General features: G+C 46.6%; 2 protein-coding genes, 3 non-coding genes and 1 pseudogene across 5 annotated transcripts; 1 reads left to right on the forward strand and 5 right to left on the reverse strand.

Annotated features, from left to right (window-relative positions):
- Nucleotides 1-851: 851 nt before the first annotated feature.
- Nucleotides 852-7271, reverse strand: rpl3 (ribosomal protein L3). Its single transcript, XM_056287356.1, has 10 exons — nucleotides 7239-7271; nucleotides 5171-5363; nucleotides 4715-4883; nucleotides 4232-4367; nucleotides 3810-3996; nucleotides 3471-3631; nucleotides 3266-3367; nucleotides 3079-3174; nucleotides 2293-2412; nucleotides 852-972 (listed from the first exon to the last, which is right to left on the reverse strand). The coding sequence occupies exons 1-10, from the start codon at nucleotides 7239-7241 to the stop codon at nucleotides 928-930; spliced, it is 1212 nt and encodes a 403-aa protein (XP_056143331.1). The 5' UTR covers nucleotides 7242-7271; the 3' UTR covers nucleotides 852-927.
- On the reverse strand, nucleotides 1088-1220 carry LOC130120250 (small nucleolar RNA SNORA54). Its single transcript, XR_008810953.1, has one exon. It is a non-coding gene; the product is annotated as a small nucleolar RNA SNORA54 (small nucleolar RNA).
- LOC130120252 (small nucleolar RNA U83B) lies at nucleotides 4069-4167 on the reverse strand. Its single transcript, XR_008810955.1, has one exon. It is a non-coding gene; the product is annotated as a small nucleolar RNA U83B (small nucleolar RNA).
- Nucleotides 7272-8488: 1217 nt separating the features above from the next.
- LOC130119162 (nuclear distribution protein nudE homolog 1-like) lies at nucleotides 8489-11531 on the forward strand (annotated as a pseudogene).
- LOC130120164 (U1 spliceosomal RNA) lies at nucleotides 11493-11655 on the reverse strand. Its single transcript, XR_008810889.1, has one exon. It is a non-coding gene; the product is annotated as a U1 spliceosomal RNA (small nuclear RNA).
- Nucleotides 11656-11772: 117 nt separating this feature from the next.
- Nucleotides 11773-24388, reverse strand: slc25a39 (solute carrier family 25 member 39). The gene is made up of 11 exons (XM_056287615.1): nucleotides 24282-24388; nucleotides 19915-20064; nucleotides 19697-19756; nucleotides 17603-17712; nucleotides 17427-17494; nucleotides 17124-17248; nucleotides 16157-16330; nucleotides 14405-14514; nucleotides 13031-13112; nucleotides 12841-12921; nucleotides 11773-12733 (listed from the first exon to the last, which is right to left on the reverse strand). Exons 2-11 carry the CDS (start codon nucleotides 20009-20011, stop codon nucleotides 12615-12617), a joined length of 1026 nt encoding a protein of 341 aa, XP_056143590.1. The 5' UTR covers nucleotides 20012-20064; nucleotides 24282-24388; the 3' UTR covers nucleotides 11773-12614.
- Between the last annotated feature and the right edge of the window lie 201 nt (nucleotides 24389-24589).

Genomic DNA, 24589 nt, shown 5'->3' on the forward strand with positions numbered 1-24589 from the left:
AAACCATACTGCTGCTGCTGCTGATCATCACCTCTCCTCCTCTTAACCTAGCTTCTATTACTCTTTCCCATATCTTCATGCTGTGGCTGATCAACTTTATACCTCTGTAGTTGCTACAGTTCTGCACATCACCCTTGTTCTTGTGTGATTGGCAATTAAGTGTTTTTTATTAAATCAGGTGCTCAGCTTAACAAAAGCACCACTGATGTGTTCATTCAGGTAGGTAGACTCAGGTGGAACAGGACACCAGGAGCATCATTGGGAAGCCTGTCAGCTCTAGGAACAGGCTCACACACTTGTATTATGGGCAGTCATTAGTTTTAACAGCTTCAGTTGGTATCAAAACTTGCCCTGAACAATATTTAACACCGTCAGGTGCTGCGAGTCATCAGAACCCCGCAAGATAAAACCAGTTTTTTGGTTCTACCACCCGTTTTCAACTGCTCAACACACCCAGTTTCGACTGCAAAGCCATGAAGCATTTAGTTCTACAACACCCACTTCACTGAATATGGACTACTGGAAGAGAAACACCCACTTCTGAAATTACTTTTTCTTACGACAGCGTATAACTCCACCACCCCCTGTGTGATGTCATCTCCTCCTTGGTGTTCTTAGAAAAGTGTTCCCCAACAATGTCGAGTGACACCCGAAATACCGAGTGTTCCAGTCACCTGCAGCATCCAATACACCGGCTCAGGTGATGCTGCGAGTCTCCCTCCCCATCCCCACCTGAGGGAATAAACCAATACCCCCCTCAGACCTTCACCTCAAAGCCTGCCAACACGTCTCCGTGGTGACCTTGCAAAACTGACCGAACCACTTGTGAAGCATCAGTCCAACACAGCAGGTTTTTACATGGGTTTTTATTTAAAAACTGCATTGCAGCACAGTGCAGCACTGACGAAGCACAGCGTCTGGACAACTTCAAGCAGTCTCCTCCTTGGCGATGCGGTCCTTCTTGAGTGGTCCCTGTTAAGAGACAAGACAGACAAACGGTCGTGTTAAGATTTGAGGAGGTCCACATGTTGGTAATAAGGGTCACATATAGATGTGGAACCGTGTACACGTTGGTAATTGTGTGACGACATGTCTCCAGAGAGTGAACAGGGAGCCGGCACAGAGAGGCGCTGGCTCCCCTGCCTCACTGGGCTTCACTGTGGCACTGGAATGGAACCCAAGCTCAAATTGAGGACTGAACCAGGTTACGAACAGTGCGAGGGGACGAGGACGAACAATTCTCATGTAGACACGTCTGGTATCAACTAGGAGCCAAGCACATACTACGGTTTTTGTGGACACGGAACCATTTCATTTGAAACAAATTTGGACGAAAGGACAAGAAACCACGACTTCAAGACACACACCAGTAACAACTTAACAGTTACACACCAGAAACGATGAGATCAAGTGGAGCTTATCCACAACATCCAGATCTCAGGACACATTACCATGTTTAAAGTATAACTTCTCCCCCCCCCCGTCTGGCCTAACCCCACCCACTGCATAATGTAGAAAAACACTTAAGAGGGGTGGATGTGTGAGGCAGGAGCAGCTGGGTGGCCGCGAGAAGGGCCCGGTGTGAGTCGCCGGCTCGTTGCTGCACCCAGTCTCCTCCGCCAGCACAGCATCAGATGCCGCCCTGTTAAGACAACCCGACTGCAGCAACATGGATGCGCCGCAGATGGAAGGGGACCCCCCCCGCCCCACGACGACCTGAGCCAACCAACCCAGTTGTGTGGCGGTGCTCCTACAGTCATCAAAAGCACAAGCCCGAACCTCTGCGCCAAAATTGAAAATGATGAAGTAACATTAACTGTAAACTGAGAGAAATTCATAAGGCTGGTAGAAAGTCTAAAGGCTAGCAAGCAAACGCCTGTGAATGAGTCTCCATCAGCATACATTAGAAACTGAGCACGGTTTCAGACTCGTACTCAAGGGCGGGTCTGGAGGAGGTGGGTCACCACCTCTGATTAAAAGGTGTTTAACAGATTTTTAATTACATTACGTAGCCAAGACCCAACCGGGTGACTGCATCAGCACTGCAAGCTTCAGGGCTGATTTAAAAGAGCAGATGGCACGCTGAGCCACTTTCACCCCATGAAATGGTTGATTTTTATAACTTTGGTAAGAAACGTCAGTAATAACAAGCACGGATGTGTCTCATCACCGTAGTCGTATCATTCAGTTTACAGCTCAAACAGCACACCTGTGTTCAGCATCTCTTTAAACAGACACTCATGTTGAGTCACAACATTACAAAAAAGGGATTTTTTTTTTTACAAATCTTACCATGAAGGCCTTCTTTTCCTCCGCAGTCTGGAAGCGACCATGACCAAACTTGGAGGTGGTGTCGATGAACTTGAGGTCGATCTTCTCCAGGGCACGGCGGCTCGTCTGAACCAGCAGAGACTGAAAGGAGGAGCAGAGATCAAAATTAAGAAACAAGTTTGCGACCCAGTTTAAGATTTAAGGTGCCGAAGGGTTGACTGAAGCTCCTCTGCAGCTGAAACACAAACTAGCAAAATCTGTTCATCTACACTTCCTCCACATACCAACAACCACTAGTAAAATCCACCAGTTTGAAAAAGTCAAGGATAGATTGCTGAAACTGACTTTCACCACATCTTTGCATGTTCAATAATCCAGCTGAGCAAAAAAAAAATAAATAAAAATAAATCATAGGAAGTTGAATCAGTTCATCTGGACACAACTCCTCCTCTCTCTGAACATCGTGTCCACATGAGCTGATTCAACATTCTGTGAGGACTTGACAAGGTTTTGCAATTTAACGGTTGACCGTTAAATCAATGTTGTGAAGCAAAACATCTGTATCGTGTCTGACAGTTACGAGTCAACATGTAGTTTAAACATGCAAAGCACCCATTAAAAAGGCTTTACAGACATTTATTTTGTCGTTGGTTCTGATCGTAGACACACCAAACTGAAAACATCTGGGGAAAATCCAGACTGGGTCAGACCCTGAGCACCTTCTGCGTCAACACTACGCGCTTGTATTCTCTACACTATGCAAGTACAGACAGACTGGTGAACACTGAATTTAAACTCAGTTCTCACCTTGCGCAGCGTTAACACTCTCTTCTTGGTCCCGATCACACAGCCCTTCAGCATGACGAAGTCGTTGGTCACCTCACCATAATGGACAAAGCCTCCCTTGAGGGGAAAAGAGCAAAAGCACAAGTGAGCTATAGTCAATCACGCCAACAGCAGAGTCATACCACCTATAATGCTCAACTTCACTCACCAAGGGGTTGATGCTCTTGTTGGACAGATCGTACTCTGTGGAGGCGTTATTCTTGACAAGCTTTCCGTCTTTAGTGTGGTAACCCTGGCCAATCTTGTAGATCTAAAAAAAACCAAACAACCACGTTAGAAGTGATTACAACAGGCAAGTCACATGAGTTGATAACCAACCAAAACCACCGCCCGTGTTTTAACTCCATCCTTACCTTCTTGTTGATCTCTGTGCGGTGGTGGTAGCCCTTTTGACCAGCACGGGCCACGGAAAAGGCCACACGAGCAGGATGCCAGGCACCGATACAGGCCACCTTACGGAGACCACGATGAGTCTTGCGGGGGAGCTTCTTGGTGTGCCAGCGGCTTGTGACACCTAGCACAGCAAAGAGATGACATGTCACATCTTTTCCACAAGAGAGCAATATAGCCATTTGTTCCTAGTCCTGCATTTTAATACATAAATCTACATTTTCACTAATAAACTAATGCAACAGACAATTCCTTAGTCAATATTAAAAAGTCTCAACACTAATAATCCAACCCAAACCCACCCTTGTATCCGTGACCCTTGGTTACACCGATGACATCAATCATCTCGTCCTGTGTGAAGACTGTACTGATGGGCACGGCCTGCTCCAGTTTCTCACGGGCCCAGTCCACCTTGTCAGAGATGGAGCCTCCATTCAACTGCACCTCCATGAGATGAGACTTCTTCTGTCTCAGGGGCAGCAGGCGCATCTATACAAGCCAAGCAAGGATCATTAAACATTCAGAGTGCAGGTTTATTTTACAGCACAAATCACTCAGCTAGCTGTGAAGTCTCAGAAGGAAGGCAGCATGGAAGGTATCCTCATGCGTGTCGGGCGTCATGCCTGACGCAGTGTTCCGTGGTCTCATCACCGATACAGAGAGGGAGGGGAAAAGAAACATGGCAACACACACCAATCACCAACTGTAGTCCTGTCATTCTAACCTGGGTGTGTGTAATGATGCGGATGACCTGGCAGTACTTCTTCATGGCTGCAAAGTCCTTCTCCAGCTGCTTCTTGCCCTCATCATCCTGCCACCTCTTACAGTACTTTGTGAAGGCCTTCTTCTTGGACTTATACCTGAGAGCATGCAGTGAAATGGCAGGGCACAGAAGAGGCACACAGAGAGGGTTGGCAAAGGTCCTTCATAACCCTGGAGGGCCAGCGGAAGAACACAGTGCACAGCTGCTTGTCCCCTTCTTCCACAGGGGTAAGAGGGAAAACAGCAGCTTTCAATAAGGGATTTGGGCTCATGGCGCGGTTTCTAAGAAGCCCTTTCCACCGGCCAGAGGAACCCAGAGCTCATCGAGGCACAACATGCCTGAGTGGAGCTGCCACAGAAGGCCACCATGGTGTTAGCTTCACAAAGTTTACATGGGACATATTTTAGTTATACTGAACAACTGACTTCTTGTGCAATGCCTCACCAGTTTTTGTAGAAGCGACGCTTGCACTCATCACTGATGTGCTCCGCAAAGATGGTCTTCAAGGTACGCAGGCCACGAGGGGTCTGGACATAGCCTGTGACACCAACTACAATCATGGGAGGAGTTTCCACGATCGTCACCGCCTCCACCACCTCCTTTTTGTTCACCTCTGCAAGGAGAGAAGTTATCACATCAAGTCTCATGGCTCAGAAATTGCGAGATAGCATCTGAAATGCTCCTGACTGGTTAGTCCCGACTGCACTCAGTGCTCGACGTTCAGCAAGGGGTTTTAACCCATTCAGTCCGCCCGTCGAGGGTATCATCACAGGCAGATCACCATATACAGGTGCCCATTTCAGTCACGTGGCACCACATATGCACACTAGTTAAGTGCTATTAACTAAGGTGTTATAAATCAGTCTCAATAAAACAGTGTGAACTCTTAACACAACTCACTAGAGCCGGGTCTGTCGACCTCACGGACAATGTGTGTCATCCCCGCCTTGTAGCCCAGGAAGGCCGTTAGGTGCACAGGTTTGCTGGGGTCATCCTTAGGGAAGCTCTTCACCTTGCCACGATGACGACGGCTCCTCTTGCGGGGCAGGAAGCCCAGAGATCCGTGGCGTGGAGCTGAAAACTTGCGGTGAGACTGTGGGCGAAGAAAAAGTTGGACTAAATGGTCACACACAGCATCAGATTTATCATGCACATGAAGCAGCATAAAAAAAAGAGAAAAAAAAGGCAAAAATGTTCAGCAACAACCATTTGCACAAGTTACCAGCCATGTTGGGTGTTACCGTGTCTGGACCGCCGCGAGACGACAGCGTTCACACGACACTTAAGCGACTGTCTACACTGGTTCCCTCTTATCCGCGCATTTCAAGGCGTCGTGGGGCAGAGAAGCAGCCAAAAATTCTGTGCAGTTTCCCTTTGGCGTGGGAGTATTCCTGATCAATATTTCCATCAACAATGATGCATAACTGACACTTAAAGTCATTCATATGCTTTACACTGAACCCAACAACTTAGTAGGCCATTTTCATATTTTCACCTACAAGCGTATAGAGCCGCAGGTTATCGTCATGGTTATAAAAATAAATGTTACCATAGCCCTTTTTTTTGTTGCAGCAGTCGTCATTTTAGGAAGCTTGCTGTTAAATACATTGTTGTGATTCACCGATTTTGTGCGTCATGGACATCACCAGCTGCGTGCAGAAGCAAGAACACACTCCCTGTTGCTATTACTGCACCCAAGACAACTAGCAAGATGGTGGGACCACCTTATCCGAGGCTAACTCAATGGGAATTTCTACCAACTGGTGTCAGAGCTGCAACTGGACAAAGAGTGCCACCATCAGTACTTTTGCTCCGAGTTTAACAAATAAATGACAAAGTGTTTCTCATCCTGAGTACCCTGCGAATGGATAAATTCATTATCGGCAGACAACTCCGGAGGTAAAGCCCACCGAACCCAAGCAAAGGCTTGCTGTTCCAATCAGGTCATCTCCCAGTAACAGTAAAGTATAGGAACATTGACCCAAATAATCATGCTTCACGGAGCCAAAGCTGACAGCTGCAGATAAGCTGTGAGCGTATGTTACACGTGTGATGTGCGTGCAAAGAACGCGTCTGACACACTTCCGAGTCCAGCCGCGGGATCACGTGAACAAATGGTAAATGGACTGCGTTTATAAACGGTGCCTTATAACGCATGTCTCGAATTTCTGCCATTGACAAGCACGCAGTGATGGTGGAGGCCGCCATGCAAAGCGCCAACATGCTCATGGGGGGGGTCCTGCTCATCAGGAGCAATTACGTGTTCAGTCTTACTCGAGGCCCCTTCCGCAGGCTCTATGGGGATCGAACCAGGAACCTTCCGACTAACACACGACCAGCTCGACCTTCCTGAGCCATGCCGACCGCACAATACCATTTTTCCGTTACACTTTTAACACTTTCGTTACGTTTAACCCTAAATCAACTGCCGAAAATGACACGTGTACGTGTCTGTCAATAAACCTATCCAGATCAAACGATTCAATCTTTTTTTAAATTTTCTGACCTGGATTATTGCGCATGTATAAAAGACACTAAAATCAACTGTGTCTGTCCGTCCTTGCTAGCTGCTGGCTAGGTGCACAGCTAGCTAACCAGTGCGGGTGCGATCGACATGCAGTGGGAAAACCGCCCAAATTTGAGATTTAGTTCATAAATGACCGTTTAACTAAGACCACCATCTCGTAACAGTAATGATAGATCCTTCCAGACACCGCGCTGGAATTTAAACACTACTGTCAGACCTGAAGGAACGGCCTTCTCAAAGCAGCCATTTTGAACCGGGCTGCCGGTGAGTCCAAGCATGCGCCTTCAAAAAACATACATCTTTTCAGCACACATTTACCAAATCATCATCCGTTATAACACATCGAGAACAACAGACCGAGCATTTAAAACAACGAAACCCGGAATATATCCCAGGATGGCTCTGATTACGGGCAGATTTCAGCTCGGGGTTCAAGCTCACCATTTTGTCTCCGATCCGGTTGAAAGAGACTGAAGGAAAGTGACGCTATGCTTTTATGCGAAACGAAACATCGCGAGATTTAACGTGACTCGTTCTGTTTAGCGCCGCCCCCTGTTACGTCTTTAGTAGACGCTGAGTGTCGCTGTTTGATTTGTCAAAGGACGTCAGCGAGCACATGTTTGCAAGTCATCGGCGGATTCTTTTGACTATAAACCAGAACATTTAATGCCACACAATCAAGTAACAAGACACACACTTTTGAAGTCGGTAATATTCATCCAGTGTTGTAACTCGGTGACAAGGTTCTTACATGTCTTCCCTGTGGGCAAACACTGCAAACTTTCACCCAATACATTTCATCAAGCTGTCATCTAAAAGGACAAGTTACTTTAAACCATCTTCAAGATCTGTACACGACAACTGTGACACGTTTTTAGCCACATTTCCGCAGCAATTCGTCACACAGAGTTCCAGTGTGTCTTGGCTTCTGAAAGCTGACTTCCCCATAATTAACTGATGAGAATTTGACTCAAATGAGGATTGGTCCCATAGTATAACTTTCAATGTGTTTTTTGGGTTCCCCCCCCCCAATTGTATCCGGCCAATCACCCCACTCTTCCGAGCCGTCCCAGTCGCTGCCCCGCCCCCTCTGCCGATCCGGGGAGCGCTGCAGACTACACATGCCTCCTCCGAGACATGTGGAGTCACCAGCCGCTCCTTTTCACCTGATAGTGAGGAGTTTCGCCATGCAGGGGGACGTAGCACGTGGGAGGATCACGCTATTCCCCCCAGCCGTCCCCCCCCTCCCGAACAGGCGCCCTGACCTACCAGAGGAGGCGCTAGTGCCGCGACCACGACACATACCCACATCCGGATTCCCATCCGCAGACACGGCCAATTGTGTCTGTCGGGACGCCCGACCAAGCCAGACGTAACGCGAGGATTCGAACCAGCGATCCCCGTGTTGGTAGGCAACGGAATAGACCGCCACGCTACCCGGGCGCCATAGCTTTCAAATTCTTGTGGTAAAAAAATGTGTGTCATGAATTAAACCAGACTATGGCTTTCTCCAGTTTGACAACAGAGAGGACGCATAAATTCTACAACATTAAATACATTAAATTTATTTCTACAAGACAATCAAAGAAGGTTTTGAATCAGCTCATCTGGATACAACCTTTATTGAAACATGAACGAGTGGGACACATCTGTGGTGTCCTGTTGTCCTGCTGAACTCAAATATGAAATCAATGGGAAGAAAGAACCTTCAAGGGTTTCAATATCAAGATACCACCTTGCTTCCTGAGGGAGGCGGTCAACCAGATGACCGTGGGCTAATCGGCACCGTGCCGGTGTTGAGGGTCACACGGCAGGGTGCAGAGGCCCTCCACTTTGTGGGCTCCCCGCTGGAAGTGGGCCAGCCAGTTCATCTTCAGCTGGACTGGGAGAAGAGGTCTGACCACATGCAGCAGCACTCCGGTCAACATTTGATCACAGCTCTGGATCATATGTTCGAATATAAGACCACCTCCTGGGAACTTGGACGTCAGCGAAGCCTCATAGAACTGGACTATCCCTATGTGAAGCCCACTCAGCTCCAGAGTATGGAAGAAGCGGGGAATGAGAAAATCAGAGCCGTACGTAACCGTACATTAAATGTGTGCTCAAGTGAATAATGTAACTTTCGAACAGTCTTTATTTTTAACCTTTGTTGTGGTTTGAAGAAAATTCTCACATAAAGGGCCGAGGAGGCTCAAGAGGAGCTGCAGCAGTTCCAGCAGATGAGTCCCAGAAATGGGAAAATCATTTCGAGTTGATGAATGCAGCAATACCGGTTCTCCAGCTCCAAGCATCAATACACAGACCACAGAGACTTCAAACTGTGGTAATACTGCTGGTCTCAGATATGAAACTTCTGAATCTACTCTCAAACAAGGCCTGTTTGCAACTCAGCTTCAAGAACCTAGGGACTGTGCCAGTGATTTAAAAAAGAAACTTGATAATGGCAGCATTACTGTTTTAGTTCTTCAAGCTCTTTAATGTGGATTTTGTCATCCATAACTCATGGCAAAGCATCCTTCCTGGCAAAATTGCATCAGAATTGGATTTCAAACTAGAGGATTTGCTGAAAGACAGACACACCAACTATCCTAAACAGAGAGTGTACGAGATGGACAACCAGATCCTCACAGAGAAGGTGGAGGGGTTGAAAGCCCGAACGAAGGACGGGGAAAACTTCTAAGGCATGTTAATCCATGTCTTTGGGAAGAGATGAGATTTTTTTACAGAGGAAGAGCTGAAATGTTTTGGTGCAGAATTAAAAGAAAAAAAAAGGAACTTCTTCAGAGAGAAAAGCAAGGTTCAGTCGCATGAAATGGAAAAAGTCCTGTACTCAAATCTTCTTCATGCTTATATGAATGAACAACAGAAGTTGAGAGGAAAGATTGAAGAGAGCGACGTGATGCTGAAAAACCCTGATGACTGTATTCATGAATTAGAAGCTGAACTTAATGCGGTTGCAGGAAAAGGTTTAAAAGAGACCAAGCATTCCTGGATGAGTACAAGGCCTTCTTGCATGACGTTACCATACGGCGTGACTGAAGCGCGGGTACAAAAAGTCTTCTGACTTTAAATGCGTCGACTTTTCCACGATAAAAGCCGTGGGCTCTGAAGACGGGGTCGGCTTTGACTCACTTCCAAATACAAAAAAAAAAAACCTTTGCCACTCGCCATTTCAAAAATAATTACGTTTATTTACAAACTCAAAATGTTCCAAACTTGTTTCTAAATTAACATAATAACGAAACGAAACAACTAAAACCACTTATGGCATGAAACAAACTTAACAGCCAAAAACACTTTTTGCAACCGCCGCTTCAGTCACCCAACAGTTAGTGTCCAACCACTCCCATCCCAAACAACACGCAGGGGCGCGGTGTGCAAAGGTGTGCACCGCGCTTCTATCACACCAGAAATCAACGCATTCCATAACAAACTAATATCCACTCCATTTTCCAAACCGCTTATCCTGCTCTCAGGGTCGCGGGGATGCTGGAGCCTATCCCAGCAGTCACTGAGTGGCAGGCGGGGAGACACCCTGGACAGGCTGCCAGACTATCGCACAGGGCTGACACACACACACACACCCACCCACACACGTTCATACCTAGGGACAAGTTAGTATGGCCGATTCACCTGACCTACATGTCTTTGGACTGTGGGAGGAAACCGGACCACGCGGAGGAAACCCATGCAGACACAGGGAGAACATGCAAACTCCACACAGGACGACCTCCAAGGTTGGACTACCCCGGGGCTCGAACCCAGGACCTTCTTGCTGTGAAGCGACCGCGCTAACCACTGTGCCGCCCACAAACTATTATACAATAATAAACACATTCGTATATTAAACTTCCTTTGAATAAACTTGAAGGAATAAACACAAGCGCAAAAGCATTTACCAAAAGCAAAATTAACTGCTGTGACAGGGACTATGAGGCAAAGCTGAAGCAGTGTGAGGCCTGGAACAAAGAGCTGCTCAAGGACAACAATCAGCTCTGCATGGAATTGGAGAGCATCATGGAGAAGTTTGGGGCATGGCATTCTGAGGCATTCTGGCAAATCTCAAACTTGGAGGGCGATCTGGGCGAGACCTCAGCAGTCAGAGATCAACTCCAGAAATACATCAGAGAGCTAGAGCAGTCCAACGATGATCTGGAGAGGGCCAAGAGGGCTACCATCATGACTTTGGAGGACGCTGAACAGAGGATGAACCGAGTCATTGAGAGGGACGCTTTCATGGAGAGTGAGCTACATGAGAAAGAAAACCTATTGAGTCTACCCAGAGGCTCAAGGATGAAGCCAAAGACCTTTGCCAGGAGTTGGCTGTGAGACAGAAGGAACGGCGGCCCTCCAGCAGCCTTGGAAAAGATCCAGATAAAACCGTGCTTCCACACACCTCACCTGGTAATCCCTCCCTCCCTGTCACACCCTCCAAACCCATCACCTCCTTTGCCACACCCCCTGCATGCAACGAGGTGATGGCCTAACTGGGACCCCACTCACTACATCAGCTAGAATATCTACACTCAACATTGTTGGAGAGTTATGAAGAAAAGTTGGGAATCTGGAGTCCAAGTTGGCTTTGCGTTGAGACTTTGTGCATGACACTTCCACTATCCACTCTTCAGCATAACTGATAAACTAAAAATCTATCTGCATTAATGGAATACCTATTTCTTTTATGCAATATATCAGGGGAGAGTGCAAACGCACTCCCCCGCTACCAGTAATTACACAGTTGAGATTTCCACATTTGGTGAATTCTCACGGGTTAGACAGCTGTAGTGCTCTGGCTAAACCTCGCCGTGGGTGGACCACCTTCCTAATCATGGTGTCTCCCCTGCCAGGTATGTACGTTTGGTCAATAAACGTCGTGTCCAGATGAACTGATTCAACCTTCTTTGATTTTCTTACCTGGAGCATGCATCAAGACACTTCTACAATAGTTTATCAGCGCTTACGTTGCATTTTTGAAGTGCTATGAATGTCAGTATATTCAATGGATCCATCAGTCATCCACGCATTCAGTATGACTTAAGTGTCAACTGCTAGGAATACAAACCAAAATCTAGCTTTAGAGACACTTAAAGGTTTGTCATTGATAAAGAACAACCCAGAAGACATCCCATTTCAGTACTATGCAAAAGTGTGGCATCATTCAATCCATTCTCAGGTAAGATTGTGGACTCAATGGGTCTGGATGCACCATGCAACATTGAGGCAACACAAAGGCTAACAAGGAGAATGTCTTCATCCATGCTGCAGCGTTCATCCAGACGCCATCTTAGGGAGGGTTAGCTCATTACTCCCTCGGCTACTGTCTGTTATAGATAACCCAATAGTATTTCACTTTGGAAGGCATATGTGAAACACTAGGGTGTGTGAAGTTTTGGTGTCACTCCTGACAAATGCATTGCAAGAAGATTCTCTCTCATCTCAACGTTTAAATTACATGCTAGAGGTTTACCTGAAAATCAAAAACACCAAGTTTGAGTTCCTTGAGTGTCCTTTAGCATCCAGATTCATCTGAGTGTCGACACACGTTCATTTTATATTTAGATCAGATTCTGTCCCAAACCACCTCAGGGAGCGCCCTCACTGAAATGTGTGGGGTTTTTTTTTCAAGGATCAAAAATTGTGCTAATGAAGACCTCTCTTCGTCTTTTCTTCAACAAGGCATCTTGATCCTCAAGCTGTTTCTTGAGGAGACTGTTTTCAGATGTCCTACAGAGTGTTTTTACACGTTTGCTGTTGATAAGTCTCATCCCATGGAGGAACAACGAGAGGTGTCCTGCTCAATTAACGGAGAAACCCTCATGATGTTCGCTGCTCTCGATCAAGGTTCCACTTCTGGAAGAAGATCTTTCCAAACTCGTAGGTACTGATCATGACAGCACAGGCTGGAGCCACCTTGATCACTCTGGGCAGAAAACCTAGGGACAGTTCAGATGCAGTTCACCTTAGTTCCAGGTATTAGGTAAGCAAACACTGTATACTGTATTAATAAAACACAATTAGTTAAATTAATGAAATTGTATACCTGCAAAAAGGCCCCTATAGCCCGATTCTGCACATATGTCTTTCATTATGTGCCATGTAGATGTGGTCTTCTTCATGGCAACTAGGAGGAAGGAGAATTGATCTAAAATTGAAATCTGGTTTTGGATTGCATGTACAGTACCTTAAGGAAATCATATTACCAACACAGACATGCTTCCTCAGTGACAGACCTGCAAGTGTTTCCATTTCTCCCAGCTGGATCTGTCTCCGCGTCTTCACTACATCGAAAGGCAAGGTTAAGATTGCAGCAACCTAATAAAGACAGTGAAGATGAAGGAAGTCACATCGAGGGCAATCAACAGGATAATGATTACTGACCAAGGAACATACTTTTTATGTCTCAAACCCAAATTCTGGGCCGATATGAAAACTTACCGGACCTATATTAATCAAAGTATACAGAATAACTCCGACTGTGGCAGGAACACCAAGTATAAATGGGACAAAATTACTCAAAGCCCAGAGTAGAACATGGGGCCTGTTATTAAGCGTTTTACGGTTTGACTGATATTACATCAATTACAGATTGACTAATACTACTGATATTAGATCTTTACAACCTGAGACACTTTCTGCCATGGCGTTGGAAAAGTTTCACAAGCCTCGGCCACCTGAGTTGACCAGTAACTTGGGCAGAATGTAATTGTGTTCACATCGGCTTCTCTTACGCAACGAAGTTGACTCAAACAATCTTGTGTGGGCATGGTGTAACTGCGTACCACAAAACCAACTTCTGCAAACATTTCCCCAAGGCAAAACAGGCTTTTATTTCCAGTGGTCTGTATCAGTATGCTATGATTAAACTACACCCAATTATCTTCCTGCCAGAGGAACTCCTACTGAACATCCACATGCTCTCCATTATGCCACGGTTTACATGTGTATTTGTTTTATGAATACTGCTCGGACAGGATTTGAAATTCTATCAAACATCCAACTGAAGTGTGCCTGAAGTGGGCCTGAATTCAGTTACTTGTTTTCTCCTGGGGCTGAGCAGGGATTTCCCCATGTCATCTAAACACATCACAGCTCCTTGGACCAGCACTAGTGGTATTGCTAGCCTTTCGTTGAAGCCCGAACCTGCAAACCGATTGCAACTTTAAGTGACTGTATCATCAGCCAATCAAATTTTGATGTGTAGTGACAGAACGCCCCAGGGGCCCTGCGATGTTATCGGTGCTAGCCACTGGTGTTGTCATCAACTTTGAGCTTGAGCCCTTGGCGGGTTGTGAGCGAACAAAGTTCAATGGCCGCCACATTCACAGCTACTGATGATCTTGTTGCCGATGTACTTTGTGTTTTTTTTGCGAATCTAGGAGAATTGTCTGCATTTTTTACACATTCTTCCAAATGGACGAAATTACTGGATGAATTTTGCAAGAGGAAAATGGTCTTCCTGATCACTGGTTAAATAAACAGAGATGTTGCAAGACGAACCAGACAAGAGAACTACACCACGCTGACCGGCTGTAGCAGGAGACTGTGGGAGGTTTAACAACACGTGGAATGTGAAGTTATGCTTCAGTGTAGCACGTTAAACTCACCGCTCCAGAGATGGCTCCTGCGGTAAAACTGATGGAGAAGTTTGGCTGGGAGATGCGGTGCTGTCGACAGAGCTGGGCCTTCACCAGTTCATAGTTGAACCAGTACAGGGCTACACACACACACACAGTCATAGTAAAATGACTAATTAGTAAATTGATTTTTTTATCTTTGCCAAACATCACAGAAACAACATTGCTTTATGTCACGGTGGCTTTTTTAACTGACAGTCCATTATCACAGACTTACCTTGTCTGTCACTGAAACTGTTTGACTTGCTTGTTCCTACCAGATCACAGCATTTTATCTATTTCTGTGTTATGTGAACTACTGTATACTTTTATATACCATCACAGTGGTCATGGCCCTTCAGCCATGGAGCTTCATGTCCTAAAGACTTCAGCAAAATCAGTTTCTTTTCAGTCACTCCTTAAAATGTACTTTAATTCAAACGCCTTTTCCGGGAGAATCTTTTATTCCCCCTCTTATTTTTTACTTTTTCTCTCATTTATCCTTGTCTCGTTATCTATTTTTATCAATCTTTGATTTTGACTTTTATATTTTAATGGAGAGTACTGCATGTTTGTCGCTATAGCATTAGAAAGCTTAGTGGTTATTCTTCAATAAGCACTGCGATGGCCTTGTGGCCTGTCCAGGGTGTTTCCCTGCCTGCCACCAAATGACTGCTGGGATAGGCTCCAGCATCCCCGCAACCCTGCGAGCAGGATAAGCGGTTTGGATAATGGATGGATGAATGATTGATATACTTTATTGATCCCCGTGGGGAAAGTAAACTCTGCATTTAACACATCCTCGCTGTGTAGCTAGGAGCAGTGGGAAGCTGCCGTGCAGCACCCGGGGACCAACTCCAGTTTATCTTGCCATGCCTTGCTCAGGGGCACAGACAGGAGTATTAACCCTAACATGCATGTCTTTTTGATGGTGGGGGGAAACCGGAGCACCCGGAGAAAACCCACCGCAGACACAGGGAGAACATGCAAACTCCACCCAGAGGACGACCTGGGATGACCCTCAAGGTTGGGCAACCCAGGGGTTCGAACCCAGGACCTTCTTGAGGCGACAGCGCTAACCACTGCGTCACCGTGCCGCTTTTAGAGAGGTAACTAGGGCTGTGTGTTGGTGAGAATCTGGTGATACGATACGTATCACGATACAGGGGTGACAAGCCAATATATGGTGATATATTGTGATACTGTAAGAAAGGTGATATACTGCGGTTTCATAGCCTGTGTTCTTTGTGCTTATGCTACTTCCTGTCTCAGTTTACGTTGTCGGGTTGGAGTGGAAGAGTCAAATGGCTGAAGATAGATTACAACACTGCCATCTAGCAGTCGTGAGGGTTACACATAATACAAAATGTTTGTCACGAACCTTTACATGTAAACAATTAAAAATCGATCTAGTGGTTTTGAGAATTGATACAGTATCACAGAAGATAATATCACGATACTCGTGTATCGATATTTTCCTACACCCCTAGAGGTCACTAGAGGTCATGACAAAATAAGAAGCCCTCCTAAGTCCTCCTGCCGCCCAATGACTGCTGGGATAGGCTCCAGCATCCCTGCGACCCTGAGAGCAGGATAAGCGGTTTGGATAATGGATGGATGATTGTTTGTCATTTTGAACTCAGTTGATCTTACATGGTTTCATAAAGCCCTTTTAACCTGGGCTTGAACAGGGCTAGACAAATTAAGTTCATTATTACGACTATTATGGCCGACAGAACTCACCTGAGAAGGGCACGTCCCGCAGAACGGTGGGCCCCCAGCCCCTCCAGAGGGACAGCCAGCCGCTCTGGGCCACAGCAGAGCGAATACACACCTGCAGCTCGCTGTAGGACAGCTGGCGGGACTGCATCTTAGTACGCACCAACTCCAGAGGACTAATCACCGTCACTGCTCCCACTGGGCAGGGAAGGGCAAGAGGAAACTGTTAACACAGACTTAACTTCAGGAATCTGGAACACTATTTGTCGTTTCACATGTACGAAATGCCGTTTCCCCCAGCCCACAGGAGTACAACACAAAGACAAAAACATCCAAAAACTACAAGAGCACACATATCCAAGCCAACACATATATCGAAACTAAAAAATAAAAATAAAAAAAAATCACTGTCCAGGGGAACGAACACCATCCAGGATGACTGTCGGAACCACCGGTCTGCATGGGCTAGCAGTTAGCTTAGCCCGTCCCACTCCCGCGTCCTGTCAGAATGCCTTTGGCGTTTCCTCCTCGGGCGCAGCTCCAGGCAGGGACCGTGGTCCCCAGGCCCACCGGACGAAGCAGACCAAGCTCTCCCAACCGGAAACCCTCCACACACCCCCCGCACTCCCCATGACGACATCAAAAACACCACAGTCAACGTCAGGTGAGGCTGGCGCCAGACGCCCTCGGTGTTATCGGAACTGCCCTTCTGCGTGGGCTAGCAGTTAGCTTAGCCAGCCCCGCTCTGCCAGCCGATCCAGCGCCAGCTCTCCCAGCCATCAAACCAAGACCAAATGAAGACCAAACTTAGACGTAGACATGGACAAAGACACTGCATGGACGGTACTGGGTGAGGCCGCCACACATGTGAATTTGCGCCACCATCTTCCCATACCGCAAGTGGAAGTATTTAGCTTGTAGCTTACTTGCACTTAGCTTGATGAACTGTGTGGTGCACGCATGGCTTGTGTGTCTGCTCTTCTGCACTTACATCGAGCAAGGCCACCAGCAATAAGGGGGATATGGTCACCCTGGAAACCCAAGCCGTATCTCAGGAAGTCCCGCAGTTGATCATAACAGGTGAAGTAAATGACTGTGGCAGGTACTGCCATCACCCTACACACACACACACACACACACAGTATGAAGAGAGAAGCTCTAAGGCCAAACGTCTTGTAATGCATGCTTTGTCATGCTGTGATGGACGTATGATGTCAAACAAGAAAATTGCACATTTACTTGTTACAGTTTCATTCTGAAAATATTTTCTACTTCCAGATCAGTCAACACTCACAGTGTCGGCGGCAGCCCACTCCACAGAGACTTGACTCCTTCATTGCGGGTTATCTTCACAAAAGCATCCTGGGGGGGGGGGAGGGGGGTTAAATTATCACCACATTCTGATTTAGTATTTCCTGTGGCAAAAGACAAGGTCAGTCACCGTCTGCAGACGCCATGATGCAAACTCACCAGGGTCCCACTGAAGTGTGTCGGGGCCTTGTACCAGCTGCTGCACCCACTTCCGTTCTGACACACGTAGATGTGATCCATCAGCCCGTTACAATACAAGAAACACTTCCCTGTGAAAGATCATTTAACAAAAGGGTCGGCTGAACGTCTCCATAATTTCCAGCTGTCATAAACAGACACATCAGTACAAATCCCAGCCACGCTAACCAAACATTCCTGGCAACCACCAGATAGATAACGCAACACACAATCTAAAAGTCCTCCTGAGATATGTGTACCTCATGTATGTTTTAGCATTTACTGTATTGGGCTGTACAGAAGGAGAATTATGCCATGTTTTAATGATTTTCCAAAATTCCTCACAGGGGAAAGTAGAGGCTATTTATATCACAGACCACATCAACGACCACTCTGACTCTTTTTTGGGAATTCCCCCCCCCCCCCCTTTTCCTCCCCAATTGTACTTGGCCCGTTACACCGCTCTCCCAGAGCTGTCCCGGTCGGTGCTCCACCCCCTCTGCCAATCTGGGGAGGGCTACAGACTACCACGTCTCCTCTAATACATGTGGAGTCGCCAGCCGCTTCTTTTCACCTGACAGTGAGGAGTTTCACCAGGGGGACGTAGCACGCGGGAGGATCACGTCATTCCCCCTACCCCCGAACAGGCAACCCGACCGACCAGAGGAGGCGCTAGTGCAGCGACCAGGACACATACCCACATCCAGCTTCCCACCCGCAGACACGCCCAATTGTGTCTGTAGGGACGCCCGACCAAGCCGGAGTTAACACGGGGATTCGAACTGGCAATCCCCATGTTGGTATGCAACAGAATAGATCACTACGCTACCCAGATGCCCCCATGTGCAACTTTTCTCCATTAATAAGTTATCTTATCCGTTTGACAGGTGATGATGTGGTGGTAGTGTTGGACAGTCAGTATTCCAGTAGAACAGTGTTGTGATATAGTTGGATGCAGGAGACAGAGAGAAACAGACCCGTTGACTCTGATTTTCTGGGACTACAAACCAGGTGCAGAAGGACTGCAAACAAGGTGTATCAGGACTACACAAAAGGTGTATCAGGACTACAAATCAGGTGTATCAGGACTACACACAAGGTGTATCATGACTACACACAAGGTGTGTCAGGGCTACAAACAAAGTGTATCAGCATTGCAAACAAGGTGTATCATGACTACACACAAGGTGTAGCAGGACTACAAACAAGGTGTATCAGGACTACAAACAAGGTGCAGCAGGACTACAAACCAGGAGCAGCAAGACTACAAACAAGGTGCAGCAGGACTACAACGTAAGTATAGCAGCCATTGTGGCTGGTGTGCCATCAGCTCGGCAGTAAACAGTTCCCACCCTTGGGAAAAGGAATCCTGGGACCAAAACTAACACAGACAGTCTAATTTATTACAAACTACATCACACTATATGGGACCACCGTTGTATAGTCATACTGATCGTCATGGCCAGACGAGTGATGGTATTACGGAACCCGACTCCATCACACACATGAACAACGTAACTGTTTATTAATGGAAAAAAAATCCCAGCTTTCAACGGTTACAAGGATTAGTTTGTTAGCAGGTTGTGTCAATTTTTCAATAAGGCACTGCTCTGTCAGATGACAGCGAGGCTCCACAATAGGTTAGGTGTTAGCATGCAGTAGCAGCAGGTCAGATACTCACACTTGGAGGGGCGGATGACACCACTCCAGGAAGCGGATTCGCAGGCTAAAGCTATAAGACAGCGCAAAAGACAACGAGATGAAAAGACACAGATAAAGACAGGAGCGACACAAAGTACATGAGAACATAACGGACAAGCAGAGACGGGTTAGCAGAAAGCACAGAGACATCATCAGCGACTGTCAAAGGCAATGACCTCTGGAATAACACCCCCACAGTCAGTGTTTCATTACATTATCTGAGGAGGTTTAACCTGCAGTCACACAAGCAGACACACCATCTCATGGCAATAGACAAGAGGGAAAGGAAACACACTAAAATGACAGTGTAATGCATCTTGATGAGCGGTGGAGGAGTAAAAGCCAAGCGGTAGTCAATCTGCTCTGCTCTGGTACCTTGGTAGAATGGCGTCTGCTGGGCCTGCAGTCTTATCTTCACAACGTCCAGCGGTGTGACTGTGAATACATCAAAGGATGACCATCTAATTAACTCATCTCATTAATATGTTTTTTTCCCCCATTTTAAATGATACATCTTGGTGAATCAATAAGTGTATACACGAGTGTGTGCGGGGAAATGTCATGTGGAACTCGTCTGCGACAGGTGATCTCACCGAAAACAGACGTGAGGAGAGCCCCAGTGCCAGACGCCAGCATCTGCTGCACTGGAGAGATCCCCACCACGGGGGCACTGGCTGTCCTCTCCCCCATTGTGGCCACCTGACAGACAGACCAGGAAAAACGGCGCCGTCTTACCACATCACCTGAAACATAGGATGCAATCAAACTTAACCTCACTGGCTGTTATGGTGAGGCCAAGCACTGCATGCCCTCATCCCCCGTATTGAGATCAATAAGGGAGGGTGATGGTATGATGGTGAACCCACATCAGCAAACCAAATCTGAGGCTGGCTCAATTTCTAGTTAATTTCATCTGCCGAGTGTGTAATGCGAACACTAAAGATGCTCCACATTAGCCGCTCAATGCAGGTCAAACTATATTTTGTCCTGCAACATGACAATAGCTATTGGAGGAAACTCCATCCATCCATTATCCGAACCGCTTATCCTGCTCTCAGGGTCGGGGGGGTGCTAGAGCCTATCCCAGCAGTCATTGGGCGGCAGGCGGGGAGACACCCTGGACAGACCGCCAGTCCATTACACAGGGCTCGCTCACACACACACACACACACACACACACACACACACACACACACACACACACACACACACCTAGGGACAATTTAGTACAGCCGAGTCACCTGACCTACATGTCTTTGGACTGTGGGAGGAAACCGGAGCCCCCGGAGGAAACCCACGCAGACACGGGGAGAACATGCAAACTCCACACAGAGGACGACCCGGGACGACCCCCAAGGTCGGACTACCCCGGGGCTCGAACCCAGGACCTTCTAGCTGTGAAGAGACCGCACTAACCACCACGCCACTGTGCCACTTGAGGTTGGTTCAATTTCCAGTTAATTTAATCTGCTAAGTGCGTAAAGCAAGCCCTGAAGATGCTCCACATTAGCCTCTCATTGCAGGCCAAACTATAGGTTGTCCTACAACGAGACAATAGCTATCAGAGGAAACTGCTAGCCAAAAACAAGACAGGAGGCACGATTCAATATCAAATCATTAAAGGCATGATTCAATAATAAAACCAAACACAGCATATGGGTTGTCAGAATCCAAACTATTATGAACATACAGACAAAAACATAAAAAGGGGCAACAAAACTGCTCTGTTCAGATGTTTTATGGAAGGGACGAGGTCGTGTGTGTGACTAACAACATGGAACAGGTGGGAAAATAAAGCGCCATCCCACTGCAGCATTGATGTAAGTGGGTCAGGACCTCGAAGGTGGTGCTTATAACTGAATGGCTGAACACACTTAGATAACCTATCTGTCGTGTGCATGCCTGTGACTCTCCTAACAGCCCTGACTGGCCTCCTCCAATTCACTGAGTGATACAGTGGTATGGTTAGTGACAGATAAACACACCAAGAGTCACTTAACACTAGGGGTGTAAGACAATATCGATACACTCGAGTATCGTGATATTATCTTTTGTGATACTGTATCAACTCTCAAAACCACTAGATCGATTTTTAATTGTTTACATGTAAAGGTTCGTGACAAACATTTTGTGTTGTGTGTAACCCCACGACCGCTAGATAACAGTGTTGTAATCTATCTTCAGCCATTTGACTCTTCCACTCCAACCCAACAACGTGAACTGAGACAGGAAGTAGCATAAGCACAAAGAACACAGCCCTAGGGGGAAACTGCAATATATCACCTTTCCTACAGTATCACAATATATCGTGATACATTGAATCGCAACCCCTGTATCGTGATTCTCGCCAATACAAAGCCCTACTTAACACAGATCAGCAAAAGAGGTTAGAATTAGATAACTTAATATTTTTCCATATGACAGTGAGAGGGAACAGTTTCGAATGATGAAAAATTGCTGTTTGGCTATTAGGTGAAGTCTGTAACTTCTAACCTAGAGCCAGTCGTGCTCCTGGAGATAGTTATGCAGTAGTGTTACTGACCACGTTTACATGATATTAGAAAAAGTCGATTAATTGTGTTAGTCTGACTAAAACTGGACTTTTAAAATAAACGTAAACGTGTTAGTCTAACTGAAATCATACTAAATCGAATTTCTGGAAGTCAGACTAACGCACCTAGATGATGCGGTTGGGGGTGGATTTACTCTGGCATGTATATGCTTCAAACGGCCCCAAACTGGCCTTGGCGTTCTGTGCATGATCCATGGTTCCTGCGGCAGTCTTTCAGCCGGAAGTTGAACAGCGTAGTATCAACAGTATCAATATGGCGAGTGCTGGAGCGAGAACCACACATTTCTGGACAGACGAGGAGACAAACTGTATGTTGTGTCAGCTAAAGGAGTTGAATACCCTGAAGTACCTGGATGGATTGGTATGTGACGCAATAGGTCAACCGGAAGAAGGTCCAACAGCAACCAGCTGAAAGAGGGCATATCGCCACCTACTGTACCGGGGTCGGACATACTTCCGTCAATAAATCGATTCTCCCCTGGTTCTTGCATACTGGGACAACGAGAGTAGTCCAATTACATGGCCCAATCGAGCTGTAACTGTGGCTCCACTTAACTGTGCATGTAAACGCATTGACTGTTACAGCCACTTGTCTTGTAACATTGGTCTGGACGATAAGCTACCTTGCTAAAGCAAGTGTTCAACTACATGGTAAAACAGCAAGTCAGTAAATGCCCATTAACAAATCAAACACGTGTATGGACACCTAAAATCCTTTATGCGCTTGAACAATTAAACAGCTCATATGTCGATAATTCAGTTTCAGCGAGTGCGTTTACATGCACAGTTAAGTGGAGCCACGGTGACAGCTCGACTGGGCCATGTAACTGGACTACTCTCGTTGTCCCAGTATACAAGAACCAGGGGAGAACCGATTTATTGAAGGAAGTATGTCCGACCCCGGTACGGTAGGTGGCGATATGCCCCCTTTCAGCTGGTTGCTATTGGACCTTCTTCTGGTTGACCTATTGCGTCACATACCAAACAAGCGACGAGCAAGTTAGCATCCATGTACTTTAGGATATTCAACTCCTTTAGCTGACACAACATACAGTTTGTCTCCTCGTCTGTCCAGAAACGCGTGGTTCTCGCTCCAGCACTCGCCATGTTGATACCGTTGACACTACGCTGTTCGACTTCCGGGTGAAAGACCGCCGCGGTAGCTATGGAGCATGCGCAGAACGCCTAGGCCAGTTCGGGGCCGATTGAAGCATATACATGCCCAATCGCATTATAGGTGTATTAGTCCCGCTTCCAGAAACTCGATTTAGTAGGATTTCAGTCGGACTAACGCGTTTACATGTGTTTTAAAGGTCCACTTTTAGCCAGACTAACACAATAAATCCACTTTTTCTAACGTCATGTAAACTGACTCAGTGCTGCAAGCAATTACATGAGGCATGGTGAATGCTCACAGGACGCTGATCAGCTGCTGTAGAAAACAACACCCTTGCCAACATTACGTTAATCAATATTGTCATTTGAAGTATTTGCTGTGATCAGCACCAAAAAACCCCCAAAACAAGCTCACAATTCGAAAGGTAACGGGGGGTTGGCTGCCTTGAATGATTAAATCGCTGTCGACCGCTCCATGGGACGCATTCATGACTTTAATGTTGCACAGTTATAGAAGAAAGTAGACTGCAGCTGTTTCATCACACTTTCATTCTCAAGTCTGCAACACGACTTTGAAAATTCATAAACATTAACATCGTCAACAAATGCGCACTGTGACCACTTAACATCTCGTTAAAAGCCACAACAGGAACATGGAATTGGGTTTTTATTTGGATTGTATGCATTACAGCTTTCCAGCCCTTGGCCCTCGTGTTATTTGTCTAGTAAAGATGCCCTAACGTTAAAACACGCTGAGTGAGGTTAGCCGGCTGAGCTAACGCCAGTTACAGTTAGCCGGCTGAGCTAACGCCAGTTACAGTTAGCCAGCTGAGCTAACAGTTCGGTTACAGTTAGCCAGCTGAGCTAACGTCAGTTACAGTTAGCCAGCTGAGCTAACGTCAGTTGTTACAGTTAGCCAGCTGGGCTATAACGTCAGTCACAGCTAGCCAGCTGAGCTAACGCCAGTTACAGTTAACCAGCTGAGCTATAACGTCAGTTACAGTTAGCCGACTGAGCTAACGTCAGTTACAGTTAGCCGGCTGAGCTAACGTCAGTTACAGCTAGCCAGCTGAGCTATAACGTCACTTACAGTTAGCCGGCTGAGCTAACGTCAGTTACAGTTAGCCAGCTGAGCTAACAGCTCGGTTAACGTTGTCAGTTTTACACGCTAACACGAGCTAACCACGGCTGAGCAAAGGACAAACAAACCTTTCTGACAGTTGCATAATCTCAACTTGACAGCGTGCTGCAAGCATTTGACAAAGTACTCACCTCTTCGTTTGCTAAGTATGTCATTGCAAAATAAACGTGTTTCGCTTCATCGTGCTTGTGCAAAGTCTTCCCAAATTTTAGCATAAAACCATGAAGGAAAAACGCGCAGCACAAACAACTCGCTGGGACTGCGCCTGCGCAGTTAAAGATATTACCGGGACAGGGGAGGCACGCAGATGCCTACACATCTACGTACGCGCGACCGCCATGTTCAGCAACTGGGTTAGGTCGGGCTTCATGTTGTTGAGATCAGCGGTGGGGACCGCGCCCCCTTCAGGACCACGCCCCCTTCTATCATATCGTTGAGC

Source organism: Lampris incognitus, chromosome 10 (assembly GCF_029633865.1).
Source record: "Lampris incognitus isolate fLamInc1 chromosome 10, fLamInc1.hap2, whole genome shotgun sequence".
NCBI classification, from domain to species: domain Eukaryota; kingdom Metazoa; phylum Chordata; class Actinopteri; order Lampriformes; family Lampridae; genus Lampris; species Lampris incognitus.